General features: G+C 47.1%; 1 protein-coding gene across 1 annotated transcript in view; it reads right to left on the reverse strand.

Moving 5' to 3' along the window:
- Positions 1-21,715, reverse strand: part of WDR97 (WD repeat domain 97) — a 52,844-nt gene extending 31,129 nt beyond the window's left edge. The window contains exons 1-8 of the mRNA XM_089518199.1: positions 21,672-21,715; positions 15,329-15,519; positions 11,851-12,434; positions 10,721-10,842; positions 7,848-8,502; positions 6,559-6,707; positions 4,452-4,688; positions 4,227-4,317 (exon numbers count right to left, since the gene is read on the reverse strand). Coding sequence (XP_089374325.1) covers positions 4,227-4,317; positions 4,452-4,688; positions 6,559-6,707; positions 7,848-8,502; positions 10,721-10,842; positions 11,851-12,434; positions 15,329-15,493 — 2,003 coding nt within the window. The 5' untranslated portion in view covers positions 15,494-15,519; positions 21,672-21,715. The remainder of the gene's footprint in view (positions 1-4,226; positions 4,318-4,451; positions 4,689-6,558; positions 6,708-7,847; positions 8,503-10,720; positions 10,843-11,850; positions 12,435-15,328; positions 15,520-21,671) is intronic.

Consider the following 21,715-nt stretch of genomic DNA (forward strand, 5'->3'; position numbering starts at 1 on the left):
CTCGCCCAGGCAGGGAAGGGAAGGCTCCTCGCGAGGAGGCATCTGATCTCGCCCAGGCAGGGAAGGGAAGGCTCCTCGCGAGGAGGCATCTGATCTCGCCCAGGCAGGGAAGGGAAGGCTCCTCGCGAGGAGGCATCTGATCTCGCCCAGGCAGGGAAGGGAAGGCTCCTCGCGAGGAGGCATCTGATCTCGCCCAGGCAGGGAAGGGAAGGCTCCTCGCAAGGAGGCATCTGATCTCGCCCAGGCAGGGAAGGGAAGGCTCCTCGCGAGGAGGCATCTGATCTCGCCCAGGCAGGGAAGGGAAAGCTCCTTGCGAGGAGGCATCTGATCTCGCCCAGGCAAGGAAGGGCTCTGATCAATGGGGGGGGGGGGGTAATAGAGCCTTTCTCCCTCCATTTCTCAAATGGAATCTGCCTTCTCCTCCAACCCTGGAAAGAGAATCTTTGGGAAGAGTGCTCCCTCCCTGCTTTTCCAGCAGCCTCCTTCATTGATCTCTGTGCTCTCTGAAGGGATTCTCCCTGGCTGTCTTGGGAGACATGAAGATGCTGTCATGCAAAACCTATCCCATAGTTCCTCTGGAAAGAGCTTGGGTTTCCTAAATTCGCTTTCCTAAATTCGCTAAATTCACAAACAGTCAATGAAATGGAAACGATGCCAAAAGATAAATCGCTTCCAAATATTCCGGATTAACGTTACGTCATTCTGACGTACTATTGATTGACAGCTCCAAATAAGGTATGGAGGAGAAGAATCGCTTTATTTAAACACCGATTTCATGCCAAGTAGGAACGCTTACAGGTAAAAACTTCAATTTAAATAACCAGATGGGAACGATGAACAAAGCGATTCGGATAGCGGGATAAGAACAGTGTTATTTTGAATCGATTTTATTAAAAACGTTGTATTTTAAATCGTTTCAAATCTTAAGTGGGAACAACCCCAAGGAAAGGTCGATACAGGCATGGTTCCCCACCCCTTTTTTTGATACTGAAAGTCCTTGCCACTTGGCAGGTCATTCTGGGTTCTGTCTAGGGTCACCTCTTGGATCATCTTCTGGTCACCCAATTTATGATAGTGGTCAGTCCAGGTCAACACCAAGACTCCACCTTGGACCCCTTTCTGGGAGAAAGGCAGTATAACAATTAAATAATGAAATAATGAAATATATGGGGGAGGTCTGGAATGGAAACCCCATGGGTACAAAGGGCCAACTGGTATTTCAAGTAGTGGTCCCAATGCAGGGTCATCCAGGGCATTAGGGACAACTTCGCAGCTGCTTTTCACATGACCCCGAATGCAATCAGGACAGACTCCAGGTAGAAAATAATGAAATAATAAAACACAGTTGGCCCACCCCAACCGCAGGACTGCTATCTGCAGATTGGAGCATCTGCAGATGGCCCTGTCCACTGTCCCGAGAGGCGGCCTGGGTGTGCAGTGCGCCGCCATTGAAATCAATGGAACCTAAGGTCCCACGGTTTCTGGCATATATGGGGGAGGTCTGGAATGGAAACCCCATGGGTACAAAGGGCCAACTGGTATTTCAAGTAGTGGTCCCAATGCAGGGTCATCCAGGGCATTAGGGACAACTTCGCAGCTGCTTTTCACATGACGCTGCATGCAATCAGGACAGACTCCAGGTAGAAAGGGAGGTGAATCAGGAAATAAGCAAATTCGCAAAACTACCGTATTTACATTTCCATTTTCCTTGCGAATTCACTCTCACCTTCCAATTTTTCCCGTGAGAAAAAGTCCTTAGACCACTGGGGCCAAAACGGCAAAGCCTGCACCTGAGCATTGGCTGGTGATTTCTGGGTTGGGACTAAGTGCCAGAGAAACGCAAGTCTCCCCATGGAAAGAGAAAATGGGCTTCGCTCCAGGCTGGCTGGCTCTTTGGGGATCTCACAGTTGCTTCAGGGGCAAGTGTCTCATTTGCCAAGATGGAATAATCCTTGTGGCAAAAATGATGCTTTTACAATGCTCTCCCAGAACTAAAGTCATGTGGAGGAAGAAAAAAAAGTCTTTATGTTTGCCTGCCGAGTTTGTTTAATAATGAGTTAAGACTCATAGATTTCAACAATAACAACGAATGCCTGCAGGCCTCTTTCTCTGATGCCTTAGATCAAAAGACCTTATCACACTGAGGTTATTGGAGCTAAGATCAGGGGTGAGTGTGGGTCGAATGATTCGAATTGACGTTATAACGTGGCTGTTTTATCACACCTGGTTGCCCTTCCGAATTGAGGGGGAATCGAATCCAAGGCAAGTCACGTGATGCGGATTCAGGGAAAGCGGAGTGAGCGCAAATTGTATTTCCACACCGGTGCATACCATGCGGATTCCACGATTCGAATTGGGACCCTTGCGCATGCTCAGCGGGGCCCTGAAGGCATCCTGAACCTTTGCATTTCTGGAGAGAAGGGAGCCTGGCTCCACTTTCACCTGAATGACAGCTGCACCTTTCTTCCTCCCTTCTATTCTCCCATCCCTGGCAGCCAAATTCAAAGGGTCCTCTGTGTCAGAGCCCCCTTCCATTTCAGCCACATCTACATCTATTCTCCTGTCATTCTCCTCATCTACATCTCTCCTTCCCTTTGTAGCAGTTGCCTTCTCTTAGGTTGCATCCACACTGGGGAAATAATCCAGTGTAACTCCAGTTTAACTATCCTGGCTCAGTGCTATGGAATTCTGGGAACTGTCCTGAGACATTGAGCCTTCTCTGCCAGAGGGCTCTGGTGCCTCAGCAAACTAATAACTTAAATTATCATTATTATTATTATTATTATTATTATTATTATTATTATTATTAATGTTTTTGAAATAGATTTTAAGGAAACGAAACATGAGGCTGGAGGGAGAGATGAAACTCCCAGAATTCCATAGCCTTGAGCCAAGGACCCCACAACAAACTCCAACTCACATAGTAATAATAATTTATTTTTAAATAATAATAATAATAATAATAATCAATTTTAATAATAATAATAATGATAATTTATGTTATTAGTTTGCTGAAGCACCAGAGCTCTCTGGCAGTGAAGGCTCAGGACACTGCAGTTCCCAGAATTCCATAGCACTGAGCCAGGATAGTAAAACTGCAGTTAAACTGAAGGACCACCTCTCCCCATACATTCCGTCCCGCACCCTCAGAACATCTGGGCAGCAACTACTTAGGGTTTCCGGGGCCAGGCTTGTCTCCACTACCAGGAAGACATTTTCCATCGCCGCCCCGGCCCTTTGGAACACGCTGCCCATAGAGCTCCGCTCGGCCACCTCCCTGGCCCAATTTAAAAGGGATTTGAAGGCCTTCCTTTTTGGTAATGCATTCCCCGATTAAGATGTCCTATGGACCTCCTTCCTCTTCACTGGCAAGAGGACTGGCTAACTCGGGGCTTTTTGTTTTTTATTGTAATGTTTATTGATGTTTTTAATGTAATGTTTTTAAAACTGCTGTAAACCGCCCTGATCTGAGGAAGGGCGGTATATAAATAAAAATATTATTATTATTATTATTATTATTATTATTATTATTATTTATTTATTTCCCCAGTGTGGCTGCTACCTAAGAGAAGGCAACTGCTACAAAGGGACACACACAGCTGCACACATCACTACCACCACCAACAAAGATTTGTAGTTTGGTGAGAAAACAGAGCGCTCTGTCAGGAGGATAGATGTAGATGAGTATGAAATGGATGGGGGCTCTGAGACGGAGGATCCCTTTGGGGATATGCGTGTGTGTGTGTGTGTGTGTGTGAGAGAGAGAGAGAGAGAGAGAGAGCGCTTGCTGCCCAGGCTGCTCCGCAAGAAGGAGTTGCAGCGAGGAAGGAGAGGGAAGCAGAGACAGAGCTCCAATGGAGCCCCGGTTGCCCTGAAACCGGAAGGACATGGGGCAAATTGCAGCAGGGCATCATGGGAGATTTGCAACCCAGGAGTCTTGCGATGGTGTTCAGGAGCACCGGCAGATTGGAATTCCACACCAGACCAATCTGCAGTGAGTTCGAACTGACCATCAATGCGAATCCCATCAATCCACTTATTTAGCGCACGCGCCAAAATGAGGAGCCAGGACCTAGTTCTGAGCTCAAAAAACCCAGTGTGATAAGGTCCAAAGACAGGGAGAAATGTGCTCCCTGGGAACCATTTCCTTTTTTTGGGGGGAGAGGGGATTTGTCCCCAGCGTCTCCCCAGAATTGGTCCCCGATGTTTGCTGGCCTGACTCTTACCGCAGCAGCTGGTTTTTCATGTCCCAGACCTTCACGGATCCGTCCCGGCTGGCCGAGGCAAAGAGCTTCAGGTTGGGGCAGCAGCAGAGGCCTGTCAAAAGGAGCAGAGTCTCTTGGGTGCCCAGCAGCCCTTCTGCCCAGCCTCAGCCTGCCCCTTGGCACCGGGTGATGCTCAGGGGCCTGTCGTACCCTCCCCACATATACACACACTGCCCCAGAGCCCACCAGTGATGTCGTCCTGGGCATCATCTTCGGGACTGTGCTCGGAGCGGCTCTGCTCCATCAGGTTGTAGTAGACAATGCGGTAGGTGACGGTCTCCGGGTCCTGGAAGGCCACCGCCAGCGTTGGGCCCAGGGAGCACATGTGCCAGGCCGGAGCGACGCAGGAGAAGCTCAGAAGGGGCAGCAGGCACTCATCAGCGTAGGGGAAGAGGCGCCACATCTTCACCGTCAGGTCGCCACCTGTCCGTGGGGCAAAGGCAGAGGTGCGGGTGGGGAATCTGCATCAAGCAGACAACACTGGGTCCAAATCTCACCCACCACTTCCCCTTGGCCATTCCACTCCATTTAGTGGCACTTGGGGACATACACTTGCAAGTGCTGGTGGCACTGTTGTGTTGGCTCCTTTCTGCATACTGCTGGTGTGCAGCGACAAAAACAAACAAGGCCCAAACAGAGGGGCCAATGTTCAGCACTGTCAGAGATGCTTGACCTCAACAGTAGCTCACAAACAGCAGAGTGCAGAAGAACAACACAGTGTGGAGTATCTGGCAACCAGGCACTGACCCACCTGAAATAAGGCACAGACACGGTTGACTTCTTCCAAAGTCCTTGGAGGCTTTTATCTTCCAGTTGCAATATGTACAACAAAAGCTCAGGCATATACAGTTGGCCCTCCTTATCCACAGATTTTTTTATCCATGGATTCAAGCATCCACAGCTTGAAAACATTTTTAAAAAGTATAAATTCCAAATAGCAAACCTTCATTTTCCATGTTGTCTAAGGGACACCATTTTGTTCTGCCATTATATTTAACTGGACTTGAGCCTCCACGGATTTTGTTATCCACGGGGGATCCTGGAACCAAACCCCAGCAGATAACAAGGGCCCACTGTACTGTCTGTTATAATTACAATCCACACAATACCAAACCAACACACCAACTCCTTTCTCCAACCCACAGCTGCTCTGGGTCTCAGAGTCCTTATATACATGACCAGTTACAAAGGATTGGCACCTGGAGTTTCCCCCATTTACAGCCATAGCATTATTTTTATATTGGGACATTAAACACAACATGTTGTTCTTCTGACTGAGTGAGATTCATTTTCCTCCCTGACTGCAGTATTTTGCAGAAGCACAGAGCTGGAAGGGGCCACAAGGACCATCTATTCTACCCCAAGATGTTCTACTAGATGGTTCATTAAGCCAGAATGGAAAGCAGCCATATCCAACTCTCACCAGCCACGTTTTAGTAACGTTTGTGTGTGAATCCGTTCACAGCCGCCCTTCCTTGGTTTTCTTGCATCAAGAGGCCCATTTGCCACCAGGTGCGTGTCTCTCATCCATTCATTTGCTTCTGGTTCTGAATCTGTCCTTTGTCCCTGAGATGGACAGTGGAAGCAGCAGCATTGAGGCACATGGACAAGGGCCAGACTCAGCACCGCAAGCAAAGGAAAGGATGAGAGACACTCCGTGAGCGACAAATGGGATCCCTTGTTGGGCCGAGGGATGGGGCAGCTGGGCCAAGACCAGGGCAAAATGGGAGGGGGGCTGGGTATACGCTTGTCCCCTGGTGCCAACCCTGTTCAGGCAGGCAAAACAAGCCTGCCTGTCATCCCCAGGGCTACTGCTGGAGCACTTTCCCTTGAAAACTTTCCTAGGCTTTAAACAGCGACCTTTAAATTATTTTTTCTGACCTGAGATCAGGCAGAAGAATTGCCACAGCTTGGCATGGAAGGTGATAGAAGCTGTGGAGTGGGTTAGGAGTCGGCAGTTCCCCCCTCCACTGCCAGAGATGGAAAGAAGAAAAGCCCCCACCAGGGAAGACCCTCTTTGTAGCCCCACTGCCCCTTCCTCAGTCCCTTTCCCCGCCATGAGCCCCTGACCCTCCTCAGCCTCTGACCTCCCCTCAGCCCACCCCACTCCCCAGCCCCCTATTCTCTAAACCCTCCTTCTGTTTTGGGGGTGCAAAAGGGGAAAGCCTCAAGGGAACGAGGGCATTTTGCTGCTTGAGAGTTTCCCTGTGTTCTCCAGAGGTGCCCTTTTCCCCTGCGTGAGGCCAGTCTTGCCAGCTGCCCCTTGGCCTCCAGGTGCCCAGGTAAGACTCACCACCCGAGATGACGCAGGTCTGCGCAGGGTATTCGGCCAGAGCTGTGACCGGTTTGGGGCTGTGAGCTTCCACCTGGTACTGGATTCGACCCGAAAACCATTCCACCACGCTGAGAAGTCCATCTTTGTGCCCCATGATGGGCAGGAACCTGGCAGAGAGAGTCAAGCCTATGAGAAAAAGTGGGTCACAGTAGGAAAACATCAGCAAGTGGGGAAAGGACTGAGACAGACAAGTGGGGCACGTTCAGCAATCCCACCACATCTGACCCAAAGTCTGGAGGGGCCACAAGGCCCTGATAATTATTAAATTATGAAATAAATAATTTGATCACTACTGAGATCCAACATTGAAGAGACGGAGCATAACTTTACACTCCCAGGGTCAAGCGGTGGCTGTGCAACGTTGCCTCATTTGGAAACTGTGGCACTGCACAGACAAACTATAGCCAAATGCATCTCAGGAAGTAGACTAAAGTCTATGAAAGCTCATGTTGACAATTTCTTTCTTTCAATTAGTCTCAAAGATGCTACCTATCTACATACTGAACATGCAGCTCAACCACAGTGCATCATTCAGCTGTTGTGAATGTCACTGTCACTAGCTGTTTGTGGAAGATAGACTACAAAAGAGAATCAGCTCGTTTGAAACATGGTGCTGGAGGCGAGGTCTACATATATTATACTGTGGATTGCCAAAAAGACAAATAAATGGGTCCTAGAGCCAACCAAGCCTGAACTTCCACTGGAAGCGAAGACGACGAAATTGAGTCTGTCATACTTTGGACATAACATGAGATGACATGATGATGATGCTCAGTAAAGTAGAAGGCAGTAGAAGAAGAGAGACTGCAATGGAGATGGATAGAGAAGGAAGGCATGGTTGACATAGAATCAACTCATTTGAATGTTGATGCTGGAAGAGAATTCCACAAGTCTGGACTCTCGCTAGAGGTCAAGATGACTAAACTGAGGCCATTGCACTTTGGGCATATCATGAGAAGACTCCCTAGAAAAGATATGCTTGGTGAGGTAGACAGCATTAGGAAAAGGGGAAGGCTGCATTACAGGGGATGGTCTCCAGCTAGAGGCCATGGCAGCTGACCTGAGCCTAAAAGAACGGAGCAGGGCCTCTCAGGTTTGCCATAAAGTCAACTTAATGGCAAGCAGCAACAACAAAAAACTGTCATTGGATATCACTATAACTATAAAGCTAGATACAAGGCCGTATGCAAGGAGGCCGCAGGAACAACAAGAGGTGGGCTGTTGGCTGCCCAGCTGGTGCCTTTTACCTGTTCTTGTCCTGACGGTGGAGGGGGAGCTTCTGCCACTGCTTGCGGTAGCTCTTGTCCTCCTTGACCTGAAGCCACGTGGCGTAGGCACCCTCAGGGTCCACGATGTGGCTGTAGAGCAGGAGGCAGCAGGGCTTTGGCCCCTGGCTGGCAATGTTCTTCCTCACGGCCACGGGGTCGGCGGCCACATTGAGGCGCATCAGGTTGCCCTGTTCCGTCAGCACAAAGAGGGTCTCCCGGGGCAAGCAGTAGGCAGCCTCCTGGACCTGGCTGGGCGGCTCCAAGGTGAAGGTGGAGAGGAGCAGGCCGCTCTGGACGTCCACCAGGCGCACGGAGGAGTCCCGGCAGACGCAGAGGGCGCGGATGGGGAAGTCCCCCACGGCCTCCAGGTTGACGCAGCTGAGGCGCTTGAGGGGGGACCCCAGCGGCGTGTAAAGAGAATAGAGCTGGTTGATCTTCCAGATGTTGAGGAGGGAGCCGGAGAGGGAGACGACCCGCGAGGCAGTCTTGGTTTCGAGGGCCTCCACAGGCTCAAGGGCGTGGACCTGGTCCACCTGGTCGATGGTGTCCAGGTTCCAGGTGCGGATGGTTCCGTCTTGGGAGGCCGAGAAGATGAGGGGCCGCTCGGGGTAGATGGTCACGGCAATGACCGGAGCTGGTGATATGGCAAAGAGAGACGGATGGCATCAGGTCAAAGAAGAAGAAGAGCAAGTCATGGTCAAAAGGGTCAGGGAGAGCAGCGCACCAGCACCACTGCTGCCCCCAAGGACTCCCAGTTCCTCCCCAACATTTAGGGTGGGATGCGTTGGGGACGGTTGTGGTGTCTCTGACTGTGATGCCAGATCTCCAGACCTGATCTGCCTTCTTCTTCTTTGTCTTCCAATTTTCAGGACAAAGGAGAGGAATTTCAGGGCAAGAAAACAAAAGGTGTGTGTCTATATAGCCCTCACTTCTAAGATTTGGTGTTTTTTATTTGAGCAGCAGATGAGAAGCATCACACTTAATGACATCTCTATGGGCTGCCCCTTTTCACATCATCCCTGTGCCAGCCCCAGCCAGGCCCCACCGCATGTGACGCACAAAGGCTTTCCCCTGGGTCTTGGTTTTAAGGATATGTTTTTAATTTACGTTTTAATATTAATAATATATTTTTAAATTGTAATCAACGTTTTTACTTCCCTCTTTTTAAATTATTGCAACGTGCCTTGAATCCCATTTTAGGAGAAAGGCAGGGTATAAATCCTTGAACTAAATACTCAGACTGTTTGCTCTCAGGGTTACTTTCCAGAACCCCATCGGGATTGGTTTTGTTTTTTCTTTTAATATTTTTATTGTTATGCTCCTGTTCTAAACATTAATTACTATTCTCTTTCACACCCTAAACATATATCACTTACATAAAACATAACTCATAAAACAAGATATGCACAACTTTGAATATTTCTGATATCTCTCTTCCCCCCTTTTCCTGCCCTTTTCTTTTCCCTTTTCCTTTTTTACTTCTTCATTCTCGATAAACAACGTTCTTATTGAACAATAATATAACAAATAGCATTCTAGGGAATATTTTATTATTTCTCTTTTCTATAAATCCCTTTTCTTGACTCACTCTGTTATTTTTGAGTCCAACATTTTTCTTCCTGTACATTATTTCTTTTTATCTCCTCCTTGTGTTATTATTACTCAATGACCATCGATTTATTTTCCACCAGATGCTTTTCTCTCACTTGTTTTTTTATTGTCAGTCCTGTTTCTCTCCATCTTTGTGAGAGATACTCAGCTAGATACTCAGCAAATGAATCTTCATCTTCATTTGCTGAGGGGATTTCGGGGTGGCCATTAACTCTCAAAAATGGGGCCTTCGCAAAGGACAAGAGGTGCAGTATCTCCTTTCAGGGCACTTGGAGGGGGTTTAATGGGTTAAGTGTCTTGGTGGCATTTAATGTTGAATGTCTTCAACGATGAAGCAAGCCTGGAATCTAGTGTCTGTGTGTTTCTGTGTGTGAGAGCCTCCTTCGTCGGAGAACCCGTGAGACAAATCACCGCAGAATCACAGACTCCTAGAGCTGGAAGAGACCCCCCCAAAGGGCCCTGATCCAGTCCAGCCCCTTTATTCTGCCATGCAGGAACTCACAATCAAAGCATCCCCATTTGATGGCCATCCAGCATCTACTTAAAAACCTCCAAAGAAGAAGACTCCACCAATCTCCATTGAGGCAGCTGAACAGCTCCTACCATCACAAAGGTCTTCCTAATGCTGAGGTGGAATCTTTTTTCCTCCAGTTTGCATCCATTGCCCCGTATCCTATTCTCTGGAGCAGCAGAAAACAAGCTTGCTCCCTCCTCAACCTGACAAGCCTTGAAATATTAAACAGGGCTATCATCATATCACCCCTTAACCTTCTCTTCTCGAGGCTAAACATCCCCAGCTCCCCAAGTCTCTCCTGAGGGCTTCATGGTTTCCAGACCCTTCACCAAGTGGCCATCAGCCAGGGTGAAAGAAGGTGGAAACATCCTTATGCCTCAAATGGCCAGGAATTAAAGGCCAGCCAGTTGCTCAACAGGGACAGCATCCTCACTGGGGCTTTTTCATCCTGAGAGAAACCTAACCTAACCGCTCATGCTTCTGCCCATCACATGGCTATTCTGTAGGGGAAAAGAGGGCTGTGGGGCCCCTGGCTGCAGCTCAAGGGCTCAGGGTACCCAGTTACGTTTGGTCTTTTCCTGCTGGGAAGCAGGAGCATAGCAAAAGGCCCGAAAGGTGGGAAGTGGGGCGGGAAGAAGGGGTCCTCCTTGTTCTTTGTCTGTAGTCATCAATGCTCCAGGGCATTCTTTGTGGCCCTCCTCCCCTTCCTCCTCCTCCTCTTCCTCACCAGTGTGGCCCACGAAGACTGTCTGGATGTGCCAGTTCTCATCCCAGACCTTGATGGTGGTGTCCCGGGAGGCGGTTACGACGCACCCGACCACGTCGCAGTAGGTGATATCTGTGATGGCCCTGGGGAAGAAGCAGAGAAGCCCTCAGAAGAGCCCAGTGGAAGCAAAGTAGAGATCTGTTTAATGTCAGAAAGGGAGCCAGTTCCCACGGATGGCAACGGTCTCTATTAATCTCCACAGAAATGGGAAGATTGCTGCTGCAGTAGCAAAAGAGGAAAGTAGCGCTTCAAATGGATTTATTCCATTAAAGAAGCCATGGCTGCTGCCCAGCATTTCCAAGAGCCCAGCAGGACAACTGATGACCAGGGCTCTTCCAGGGCTCTCACTCAGCAGCTCCCCAGGAGCTGAAGCTGATCTGAGGGCACATAACACCAACAGGAAAGCAAATCAAGCCTGAACTCTCCCTAGAAGCCAGCATTATGAAACTGGGGCTGTTTTACTTTGGACGCATCGTAAGACAACATGACTCTAGAAAAGAAGATAATGCTGGTTAAGTGGAAGGCAGCAGGAAAAGAGGAAAACCACCTTACATCTGGCTGGACTTCATCATGGAAGACTTGAGAGCCGGGGTAGAAACTGTACCAGACTGTGCTGGACTGCAACTCCTAGCATCCTTATACCGGATAGCAACATCTGGATTCTTCCCACCCCTGTTTCAAGGGATTTTTACAGAATAATATGCACTTTCTCTGCCTCACAAGGGAAACAGGCCTTTGATGTTGTTGTTGCATTTGTTATCTAAGTTGGCTTTGGTGCATGGCAGCCTTCTGGATGAGAGAATTCATCCATGCACCAAAGCCAACTTGATGCCATGCAACAAATACAACAACGAAGGCCGGTTTACCTTGAGCGGGAACCCATCATCCAGAGGTCCTGCAAAGCCAGGCCAGCAGTCCATCCACCTGTAACGGAGTCTCCCTCTTTTCCAACAGCCTCCGACTTTCCTCTGGGACTATTGTGGTTTCCAATGAGCCAGGAGGACCAGGCCTTGCTCTGTGTTGGAGAGGAATGAGGATGAGGCTTTGTTCCCCTGGAGCAGAGGGAGGCCAAATGGTCTTCTGCTCCTCACCTGCTGTGCAGCTCCCCTTTGAAGGACAGGAGTTGCCCCTTGGAGATGTCGAAAGCAGCCACCCCCGTGCCATAGCAAGCAAAACAGCGCGGGGCCTTCTTGCTGGTGCCATCCAAGGCCAGGCAGCTGACCACCTCGCTGGACCCCAGGGTCAAGGTGAGGCGGCATTGGAGGCTCCGGTAGCTGTAGCGGAAGTCCCAGAGGGTCAGATTCCCCTCGCCAGCTGTCACAATTCGGTTCAGCTGCTCGCAGTAGAGGCCACAACGGATGGGCCAGGTGGACTGTGCCTGCGAGAGCTGCTGGAACTGGGAGTCCAGGACCTGGAGGCTGCCTTCATCCCAGCCCACAAAACGGTCCACCTCTGTAGCGTAGAGGAGCCCCATCAAAGGGACAGGGGCCCTGGAGCAGCTCTTGTAAGAGCCATCTTCCCGCAAAAAGTGCAGCACGTTCTCTGTGTCGAGGGCCACGAAGAGCCTCTTGAGGGAATCGTGTGTCACGTGGCGCACAGGGCTGCGCAGGGCAATGCGGCTGATGTGCTGCAGGCCGTGGCTGAGGAAGGCCACCTTCATCTCCTCGTTCTTCATCTAGAAAGTGGTTGGGGGAGAGAGGAAACACATTGTCAATATGCCACCACCATTTCCCTCCTGTTTCCCCTGGAGGTCTGAGTGTGGCTGGAATGGATGCGTGGCTTTGTGGGAAAAAGGCCTCCCACGGGGGTCACCATCTCCATGGGCACCTCTATTTTGCTATGCTGCAGGGCCAAACCGTGGGTGAGTAGGAGTCATGTGGCAAAAGGGCCATTGTATTCTTAAGTCTGCGCAAAGCAGATGCAGACGGAGGTCACTCTGCCCGCCCGACTGCTGTTTGGACTCCAAGCCCCAATAAGAACTGAACTGTCCAGTTCTTGTATAGTGGTCAATTTAGTACGACCCCATGAAGACAAAGGAGTGAAATGGGATGAGGAAAAAGAAACAGGGGCATTTCAAACATGGCTGGAAAAGTGGGACAATAATCAGAACTGTCCTCACCAAATCAGGAGAGTTGGGGGGCATGGAATCACAGAATTGGAAGGGATCCCAAGAGAAGGGATCTGGGTCATCCCCACGCAGCTAATGCAGAAAATACACCACTGGAATAGAAGAAAGAAGATTAGCAAGAAGTTCTAGAACGAAGGAAGGAAGGAAGGAAGGAAGGAAGGAAGGAAGGAAGGAAGGAAGGAAGGAATTGGATGATGACAGTGATAAAGGAGAAAAGGTATAAGGGAGAAAGATAGCAAGAAATGGTTGGAGCATCAGTTTAGCTATGTAAATATCTATATGTCAAGATCATAGAATCATAGAGCTGGTTTGAGTTCAATTATTGTAGGTAAATTAGTATTTTGCTGGTAAGTAAACTGTCTGTGTTTATATGTTTATATGTGTGTTTGCATAAAGGCTGAATAAAAACAGCAATACTGGAGCACCCCAAGAAAGTGTCCATCTGACTTCTGTTTCAAAGGCTCCAAAGAAGGCAAACCCATCACCTTCCAAGGTACTCTTCTGTTCCGCTTACTGTTAGGAGGCTCTTCCCAGTACTTGGAATCTCCTTCCTTGTACTTTGGATCCATGGGTTTCCTCTGCAGCAACAGCAGTAGCAAGAAAGTTTGCTCCTTTCCCCCTCAGAACCAAAGAATTGAGAGGGACCCCTTGGGCTGGCTATTCAACCTCCTCTGGCCGCCCAGGGAACCCCAGTTGAGAGATGCCCACCTAACCTCCCCTTAAAGACCTCCAGAGAAGGAGAATCCACCCAACTATGCCACTCTGAGGCAGACAATCTCATTGCTGAACATGTGCAGAGTGCCTTTCCCATGTGTAGGAGAACTGGCGCCTGCAGATCTATACCTGGGCCTTTTCACACTGGGATTTTTTGAGCGCAGAAGTAGGATTGGTTCGCATTGGCCGATGCATATTCACGTTATATCGCGCTGTATTTTCACACCCTTGAGCTCAGAATATACATTGGCCGATGTGTATTCACATTATATCGCACTGTATTGTGTCCTCCTTCCACGGGGGTTTCGAAATGAAGCCAGCTGGCTCCTCAGTTTGGCGAGTCTGCCAAATTAGTAGATTGACGGGATCCGTATTGATGGCCAGTGCGAAACCTCTGCTGTTTGGGCTGGTGTGTAAATCCAATCTGCTGGTCCTCCTGAAGACCAGCGCAAGACCACCGGGTTACTAATTTCCCATGATGCTGCGCTGGAATTTCCCCCCATTTCCTTCCAGTGGCCCTTTCCGCTTTCAGGACAACCGCCGGGGCTGGGGAGCGATTTTTCCATTGGCCGAGATAAGGCTGAAACCTTTTGTGGAGGGGGGGAATAAGCATTTCGCGTTTTTATTACGTTATTATTGCCGTGTTATAACTCTGGCGCATGTATATATATGTATGCGCTCTTTTCCGTTGTGTGTGTGTGTGTATATATGTGTATGCATGCGTGCGTGCGTGCGTGCGCGTTTATGAGCCCTTGCACTTTGGTCTATTTCGCTCTATCTATCTATCTATCTATCTATCTATCTATCTATCTATCCATGTAAACATATGCATGCACAGACATAAATACATGCTGACATATCCATATAGGTTCCCTTGCATATTCAAATGTGTTCACGTGTACATACATGTATATGTATACAAATATCTGCATATATATGCATATATATATTTAGATAGATAGATAGATAGATAGATAGATAGATAGATAGAGATATAGATATATGTATATATAAATATATATAGATAGATGTATCAGCCATTACGTCTTGGTCTGTACCAATGAATATTTTTTTATACATGGAAACGCACAAGCATATGCTGGCATATCCTGATAAATCTCCTTGTTTGTATACATGTCAACATGTGTGTGTGTGTGTGTGTGTACATATATGTATACACTTAGGGCTATTGCAATGTGCATATATATATGTATGTGTGTGTGTATATATACATGCACACGCACACAGATGTGCTGTCATATCATGATATGCTGAAATATCTTGACATGTCTCTTTGCATCTATACATGTGCATATGTGTGTGTGTGGGTTTGTGTATGTGTGTGTGTATATATATATATACACATACACAAAGATGTGTGTGTACACATATACATGCAGCATTACACTTTGGGCTGTACCACTACATGTATACATATACATACATACATACATAAACACTCATACAGACAGATGTGTGTGTACACATATAAATTCACCCCGGAAGTTTAAAAGGCCGTGACCCGTTCAGAGCCCCACAGAGCAAGTGTGAGGCTGCTGATTCGAATCGGTCAATACACATTGTATTGGGCTGGTGTGGTAATCCAATCTGCACTCGCCTCACTTTGCCTGAATACGCATCGCCCGATTCGAACCGAGTCCGCAACCCCTCGATTTGGAAGGCCGCCCCTATTGCCAGGATGCCAGCTTCTCCCAGGAGACAGGTACCTTTTCCACCGCGTGCCGGAAGCCTTTCTGGAGCACGCGCCAGAGCTGCCGCGCCCTGGCCTTCCTCTCGGCCATTTGCGTCTCTGTCTCGTCCTGCTTCCCCTCTTTCTCCTCTTCGTCCTTCTTCTTCTTCTTCTCACTCATCTGGGCCTGCGAGCGAAGCATCTTCCTTCTCCCCAAATGGGTCGCTGCTGGAGGAATGGAGGAGAAGGGTGGGAGAAGACCCCAAAAGATACCCTCACCATCATCCCCTCCTTCCTTGACCCTCTTTGGTGGAGATGCCCAAAGGTTTCTGCAGCCACAGAGAAGCCCTTGAGCCCACTGTGCTTCAGAGAGTATTAGCAGCACAAGGCAGGTAGCTAGGTATTGAGTATTTCCAGCCCCAAAAGGCCTCCAAGATGATAAACAGCAACAACAAAAAGCAAGTAAAACAAAAGCAAAAGGATATACAGAGAGGACTTTGACAAAGGAAAGGATGGCGCTAGAAATGGAATTAAAGCAAGGCCAAAGTAGATTCAACAAAGAAGGAAGACCCCCCCCCGCAACCCCCCCCCCCTAATTTTAGTGTATTTGTATATTCATGTTTTTAATTTTTCTTTTTTTGGTTTAATCTCTTTTTAGGACTCAGTTGTGTTTTTATATCGGGGGGAGGGTTGGGGATTTTGCAATTTTTAATGCATTTCTCTTACTGCTGTAATCCGCTTGGATCCTCTGAGATAAAGCGGAATATAAATTATTAATATTATTATCATTATTATTATTATTAAAAAAGGAAGAAAAATCAAGTTTAATTTATGTGTGTGTGTGTGTGTATATATATATATATATGTATGTATAAAACATTTGTTACTGTATTAATATCCTCGAGCGCTGTTCAATTTTATGTTGATTTGCAGAATGTAAACTTGTATAAATAATAATTTTAAATAATCAATTAAAGCAATACAAAGATTAAAACATTTAAAAAGAACACATTAAAATACTCTTGGGCTCTTTGACAGAGAAGGCGCAATAGCTCACAGAACTACAAATCCCAGATTTTCATAGCAGTTGAACCACGTCAGTTAAAGCGGAGCCAGACTGCATTAATTCTGCAATGCAGACGCAGCCTAGGTCTTCGAAGAAGGGGAGGGTGGCCTCAGGACTAGGGACGAAAGAAGCCAAGGGCTCTGAAGGACGCAGCGTGGACCAAAGAAAGATGGATGGGGGCGTTTCCTAGTCCCTGCCCCCCACTTTGGGCTCTTTGGGCAAGCATTGAGGCCTTCCTCGGGGGAGCCCCACTGGCCCTACTCACGGCTGTGGTCCTGCACCTCCACTATCTTGGCAGGAGTGGCCCTTGACCCTCAAGACCGGCAGAATGGCCTCTCAGCCTCCTTCCAGGAGAGAAGGGGGCAATGCATATCCACACAAGGGGCAAAGGAGGGTCGCCTTGGCACCGTCCTCAGATGCACGGCTTGGACCCTGTTCTCAAGGACTGCGTTTGCCTCTGGAACCTGAAAAGGAAGCACACAGAAAGGGCATCTGTGCAAGCGCAGAGTGCTTGGCGTGCAAAGTCAGCCCCAGAATAGATGGCCACAGGGGCAGACGGGGCAACACTTGGGAAGCGTGCATACATACATGCACACACACATACTTAGGACTGGAGCATTGTTGGAAGAGACCCTAAGGGCCATCCAGTCCAACCCCTCTTTGTGCCATGCAAGAATACATAGAACCCTAGATTTCAGAGGTACACCCAAGGGCCATCCAGTCTAATCCTTTCTGCCATGCAGGAATACACAGAATCCTAGAGTTTGAAGATCCTTCCAGGTGCTATCAAGTCCAGCCCCTGCCAAAGCCCTCCCTGGGACATACGGCCAGCCAGTCTCTGTTTAAAAACCTCCAAAGAAGTGTGACATCGTGGGAAATCGTTATGCGCAATTATGCCAGTGTTGCCTGGGATATTCGCGGGATGAACTCCTGGGGCTCTGCTTGTTTCTTGCTCATTTGGGTTAGTATTTATGGGAATTCAGACCAAACTTTGTTCTTCTTCTTGTGCAATCCTAACTTGAGAGAGAGAATAGGGCTTGGGAATGTCCCTAAAAACCTCACAAGTGGCTCCTGATCCGCTCCCAAAGAGCCTGAAGATGTCCAGCCGCACGCACCCCGATGTCTGGGCTGAGAGGTTTCTCTTGCAAACAGAAGGGCAGGCGACTAGGCTGCCCCCAGGGGTGGCCCAAGGGCAGGGTGGCCAGACGTCCAGACCGCAAGGGAGGTCAAAGAACCTTAAGAAAATGGAGGGCATGACCAAAGAAAAGCGAAACATATACTTATGCAAATACAGATGCACGCTTCTTAGTCGTACTGGAAATGGAGGACAGTTTGGAATCCAAGGCTGAAATGTAGGATGTGTCTGGGAAAAGAAGGACCTCTGGTCACTCTGTCCGTGGGCACTGGGCACAAACCATCCTCTGCCACTGTGCTGTGGACTTCTGGGAAATTACAAAACAGAATATATTCCAAATGGGAGAGGGACTCGGCAGGGGTGTCCCTTGTCACCTCTGCTATTTATTTTGACATTGGAAATATTAAACAATAATATAAGAAATGACAATGATATAGATGGAGCTAGAATAGGCAGATTTAATATTAAACTTAAAGCATTCGCTGACGATTTGATTATATTTTTAGAAGACCCCAAAAAATCAATATTACAATTAATAAAGAAAATAAACAATTATGGCGAATTGGCAGGCTTCAAGATTAATGTAAGTAAAACAGTGATTATAACCAAAAATATGTCAGAAACAGAAGAGAAAGAATTAAGCAATATTTCAGGATTTAAAGTGGTTAAAAAAGCTAAATATTTGGGTGTATATCTTACAAAAAGGAATATAGATCTCTACTCTAACAATTATGAAAAAGTATGGAATGAGATCAAGAGAGACATGATGAAACGGTCAAAACTGAATCTTTCCTTGTTGGGAAGAATGGAAATTTTGACGATGAACGTGTTGCCGAGACTCATTTTCCTATTTCAAAATCTACCCATCCTGGGTAAAGAAAAATGTTTTGAAAATGGCAAAAAATCCTTACCAATTTTGTGTGGCAGGGAAAGAAAGCAAGGATTGGGGGGAGGTTGTTAACAGAAGATCAAAAGAAAGGAGGTTGTCATTTACCAAATTTGAAAACATATTACTATGCAGCTTGCCTCCAATGGCTTGAAGAATGGGTTTTTTTGAGGAATGAGGAATTGTTAGAACTAGAGAGTATGAAAATGAGATTTGGGTTTCACGCTTTTCTTTGGTATGGAAAACTAAATGCAAACTCCGATTTTCCCCATCATTTTATAAGAAATTCATTATTTAAGATTTGGTTAAAAATTAAAAAAATGTTCTGTAATCAATGGCCATTATGGATCTCAGCCCAAGAGGCGTTCTATAAAAGAACTAAACAAAAAAACCAATGTTGGTTAACACATAAAGATCTATTAAAAAACGAAAAAGGAAAACTAGTAATGATGAAACCCAATGATGAAATAGAAAAGTTGACTAACAGGAATTGGCTCTTCCAAGACAACTAATGGGAAAATTTAGAATTGATAAAAAAGAACATGAATTAACAACTGAAAAGAATGAAATTGATAGCATTATATTTGATGGGGAAAAAGGTCAGATATCCAAATATTACAAAATACTAAAACAAAGAGATTTGGAATCTGAAACTGAAAAGCAAAGTATGATAAAGTGGTCACAGGATGTAGGCAAAACAATTGAAATGGATCTATGGGGAAAATCATGGCGAGATTCACATTCCTTCACTCTCTGTCAGAACTATAAAGAAAATTATATCAAAATCCAACACTGATGGTATTTATCTCCAAATAGATTAAATAAAGTGTACAAAGTCGGGAGTGGTATGTGTTGGAAATGTGGGGGAAAAAGAGGTACTTTTTATCATTTATGGTGAGAATGTGAAGAGGCCAAAAATTATTGGGGGGAAATACAGAAATCCATGTCAAGAATATTAGGAACTGCAATACCATTAAACCCCTTGTTGTTTCTTTTAAACATGACGGGTATATTAGAGAAAAAAATTAGAAGACTAATATTATACATGATCACAATAGCAAGAATTACTTTTGCCAGATATTGGAGAACACGAATGATCCCTGCTATAGAGGAATGGCTAGAAAACCTAACAGAGGCAATGGAAATGGACATACTTACAGCACGCATGAGTGATCTGAAAAGGGAAGAAAGAGAGAAAGGATGGGAATGTTTAAACACATTTAAAAATTGGACTTGGATTAAAAAATTAAAGAGTATATGATATATAGAAAAGGATTCGCGATCGGAATCAAGAAGAAATAAGAATTATTATGTAGAAAACTTATGATGCATGTTAAAGAGAGGATTTAAATACAAAGCTTTGAGGAAGTCTTTTGTTAGAAGATAAATGAAAATTAGATATAATAATTGTGTTTTATGTTTTTGGATTTTGTATAAGAATGTATTGTTTTGTTAATTTTGTCCTTTTTTTGGATTATGTGATTTGTATTTTGTATGTCTATTATTATTATAATAATAATAAAAATTATTTTAAAAAAAAGAAATTACAAAAACCGTTGTAGGCAACAGGCATGAATAGGATACTGGTCTCTGGCACATGATGGGGAGGAAACCAGTGGTCCCTCACACCACACAGCTGAGGGCCACTGGCCTGAAAAGTCAGACCAGGTCTGGGGGGGACTAATGGCCTGACCCAAGAGCCCCCCATAGTGTTCCTTTGCCTTTTCCCAAAGGGGTGATGTGTGCTTGTGTATCATGTGCCTTTAAATCATTTCCGACATGGCGACCCTAAGGCCATGGGGTTTTCTTGGCAAGGTTTGCTCAGAGAGAGTTTGCCAATGCCTTCCTTTGAGGCTGAGAGAGCATGACTCACCCAAGGTCTCCCAGTGGGTTTACATGGCTGAGCAGAGAATCGAACCTTGGTCTACAGAGTCATAGTCCAACGCTCAAACCACTATGCCACACTGGCTTTATCAAAGGGGTGTGAAATCTTTACAACAACCTCGTGAAGTAGGCCACTGTTGTTACTCATCTCTTGCAAATGGAGGCTGAGGCAGAGAGACAGTGGAGGCTTGTAGAGCATGGATGGTTGCAGGAAATCCAGGCGTCCTGGGCTGGCACGCTTTTTCAGCCATGGCAAGATGCTGGCCCACAGAATTAGCCAAGGGAGGCTGTCCCGCCTGCTTGCCCACCTTGCCGATCCCACTGCCAGGGTCCAGGGGCTTCTGTCTCAGCCCAGGGATGGCGCAGGCGCCCGGCCACTCAGGTTCCAGTGGCAACGTCTGCAGACAAAATGGCTTCCTGGATGGAAAACTGTAGCCTGGTCCCATGCCTTGAAGGGTGGCATTAGTCACTAAGTGCAAGTCATAGAATCATAGAGTTGGAATAGACCCCAGGGGCCACACAATCCAACCCCTATCTGCCATGCAGGAACTCTCAATCAAAGCCCTTCCTGGGACAGATGGCAATCCAGCCCCTGTTTAAAGACCTCCACCAAACTCCATTGAGGAAGTGTGTTCCCCTGTCAAACAGCCTTTACTCTCAGGAAGTTCCTCCTAATAGTAAGGTGGAACCTCTTTTCTTGTAGCTTGCATCCATTGTTCCTATTCTCTGGAGCAGCAGAAAACAAGTTTGCTCCCTCCTTAGTATGATACCCCTTAAAATACTTAAAGAGGGCTATCATATCACCTCTTAGGACTTTATAAAACAGGGGAAATTGGAAGGTTAACCAAAGGCCACCCTCCTCTGGACACATGGCTCCAGCTTCTCAGCATCCTTTTTTGAATTGTGGACACAGGATTATTCTAGGAAGGTGAAGTCTGACCAAACAGAATACAGTGTCACTATGACTTCCCTTGATCTAGAGACTATGCTTCAATTGGTGCAGCCTAGAATTGCATTGGCCTTTTTAGCTGCCGCACCACACTGTTGGCTCACGTCGTTCAACTTGTGGTCCACTAGGACTCCTAGATCCCTTTCACATGTAGTCTTATCAAGCCCCATCCTCTATATCTATGCATTTCATTTTTCCGCCCTAAGTGCAGGACCTTACCTTTCTCTGTGCTGAAATTCATGGAGAAATGTAAGGTGCTGCACTTAGGGCGGAACAATGAAACCCACAGCCAGAGACTGGCATGGCTACTGCTGCCAGGGAAAGCGCAGGAGCAGGGCAATAGGGTGGTGTTGGCAACCCCTGAGGCCCAGGCCTGGGAAGAGAGGCCTGCCCATGGCACGGTGGCGGCCTCCCCTTCGGCCTCCCTATTTCCCCACAGGGAGGTATTTGCGGCCTTTACCTGAGCAAGGAAGCCAGCCAGGCCCTTGTGAGAAAGGCCCCGTT

The sequence above is a fragment of the Sceloporus occidentalis genome, unplaced genomic scaffold, assembly GCF_023333645.1.
Source record: "Sceloporus occidentalis isolate IW3139 unplaced genomic scaffold, rSceOcc1.0.p SCAF_3, whole genome shotgun sequence".
NCBI lineage: Eukaryota > Metazoa > Chordata > Lepidosauria > Squamata > Phrynosomatidae > Sceloporus > Sceloporus occidentalis.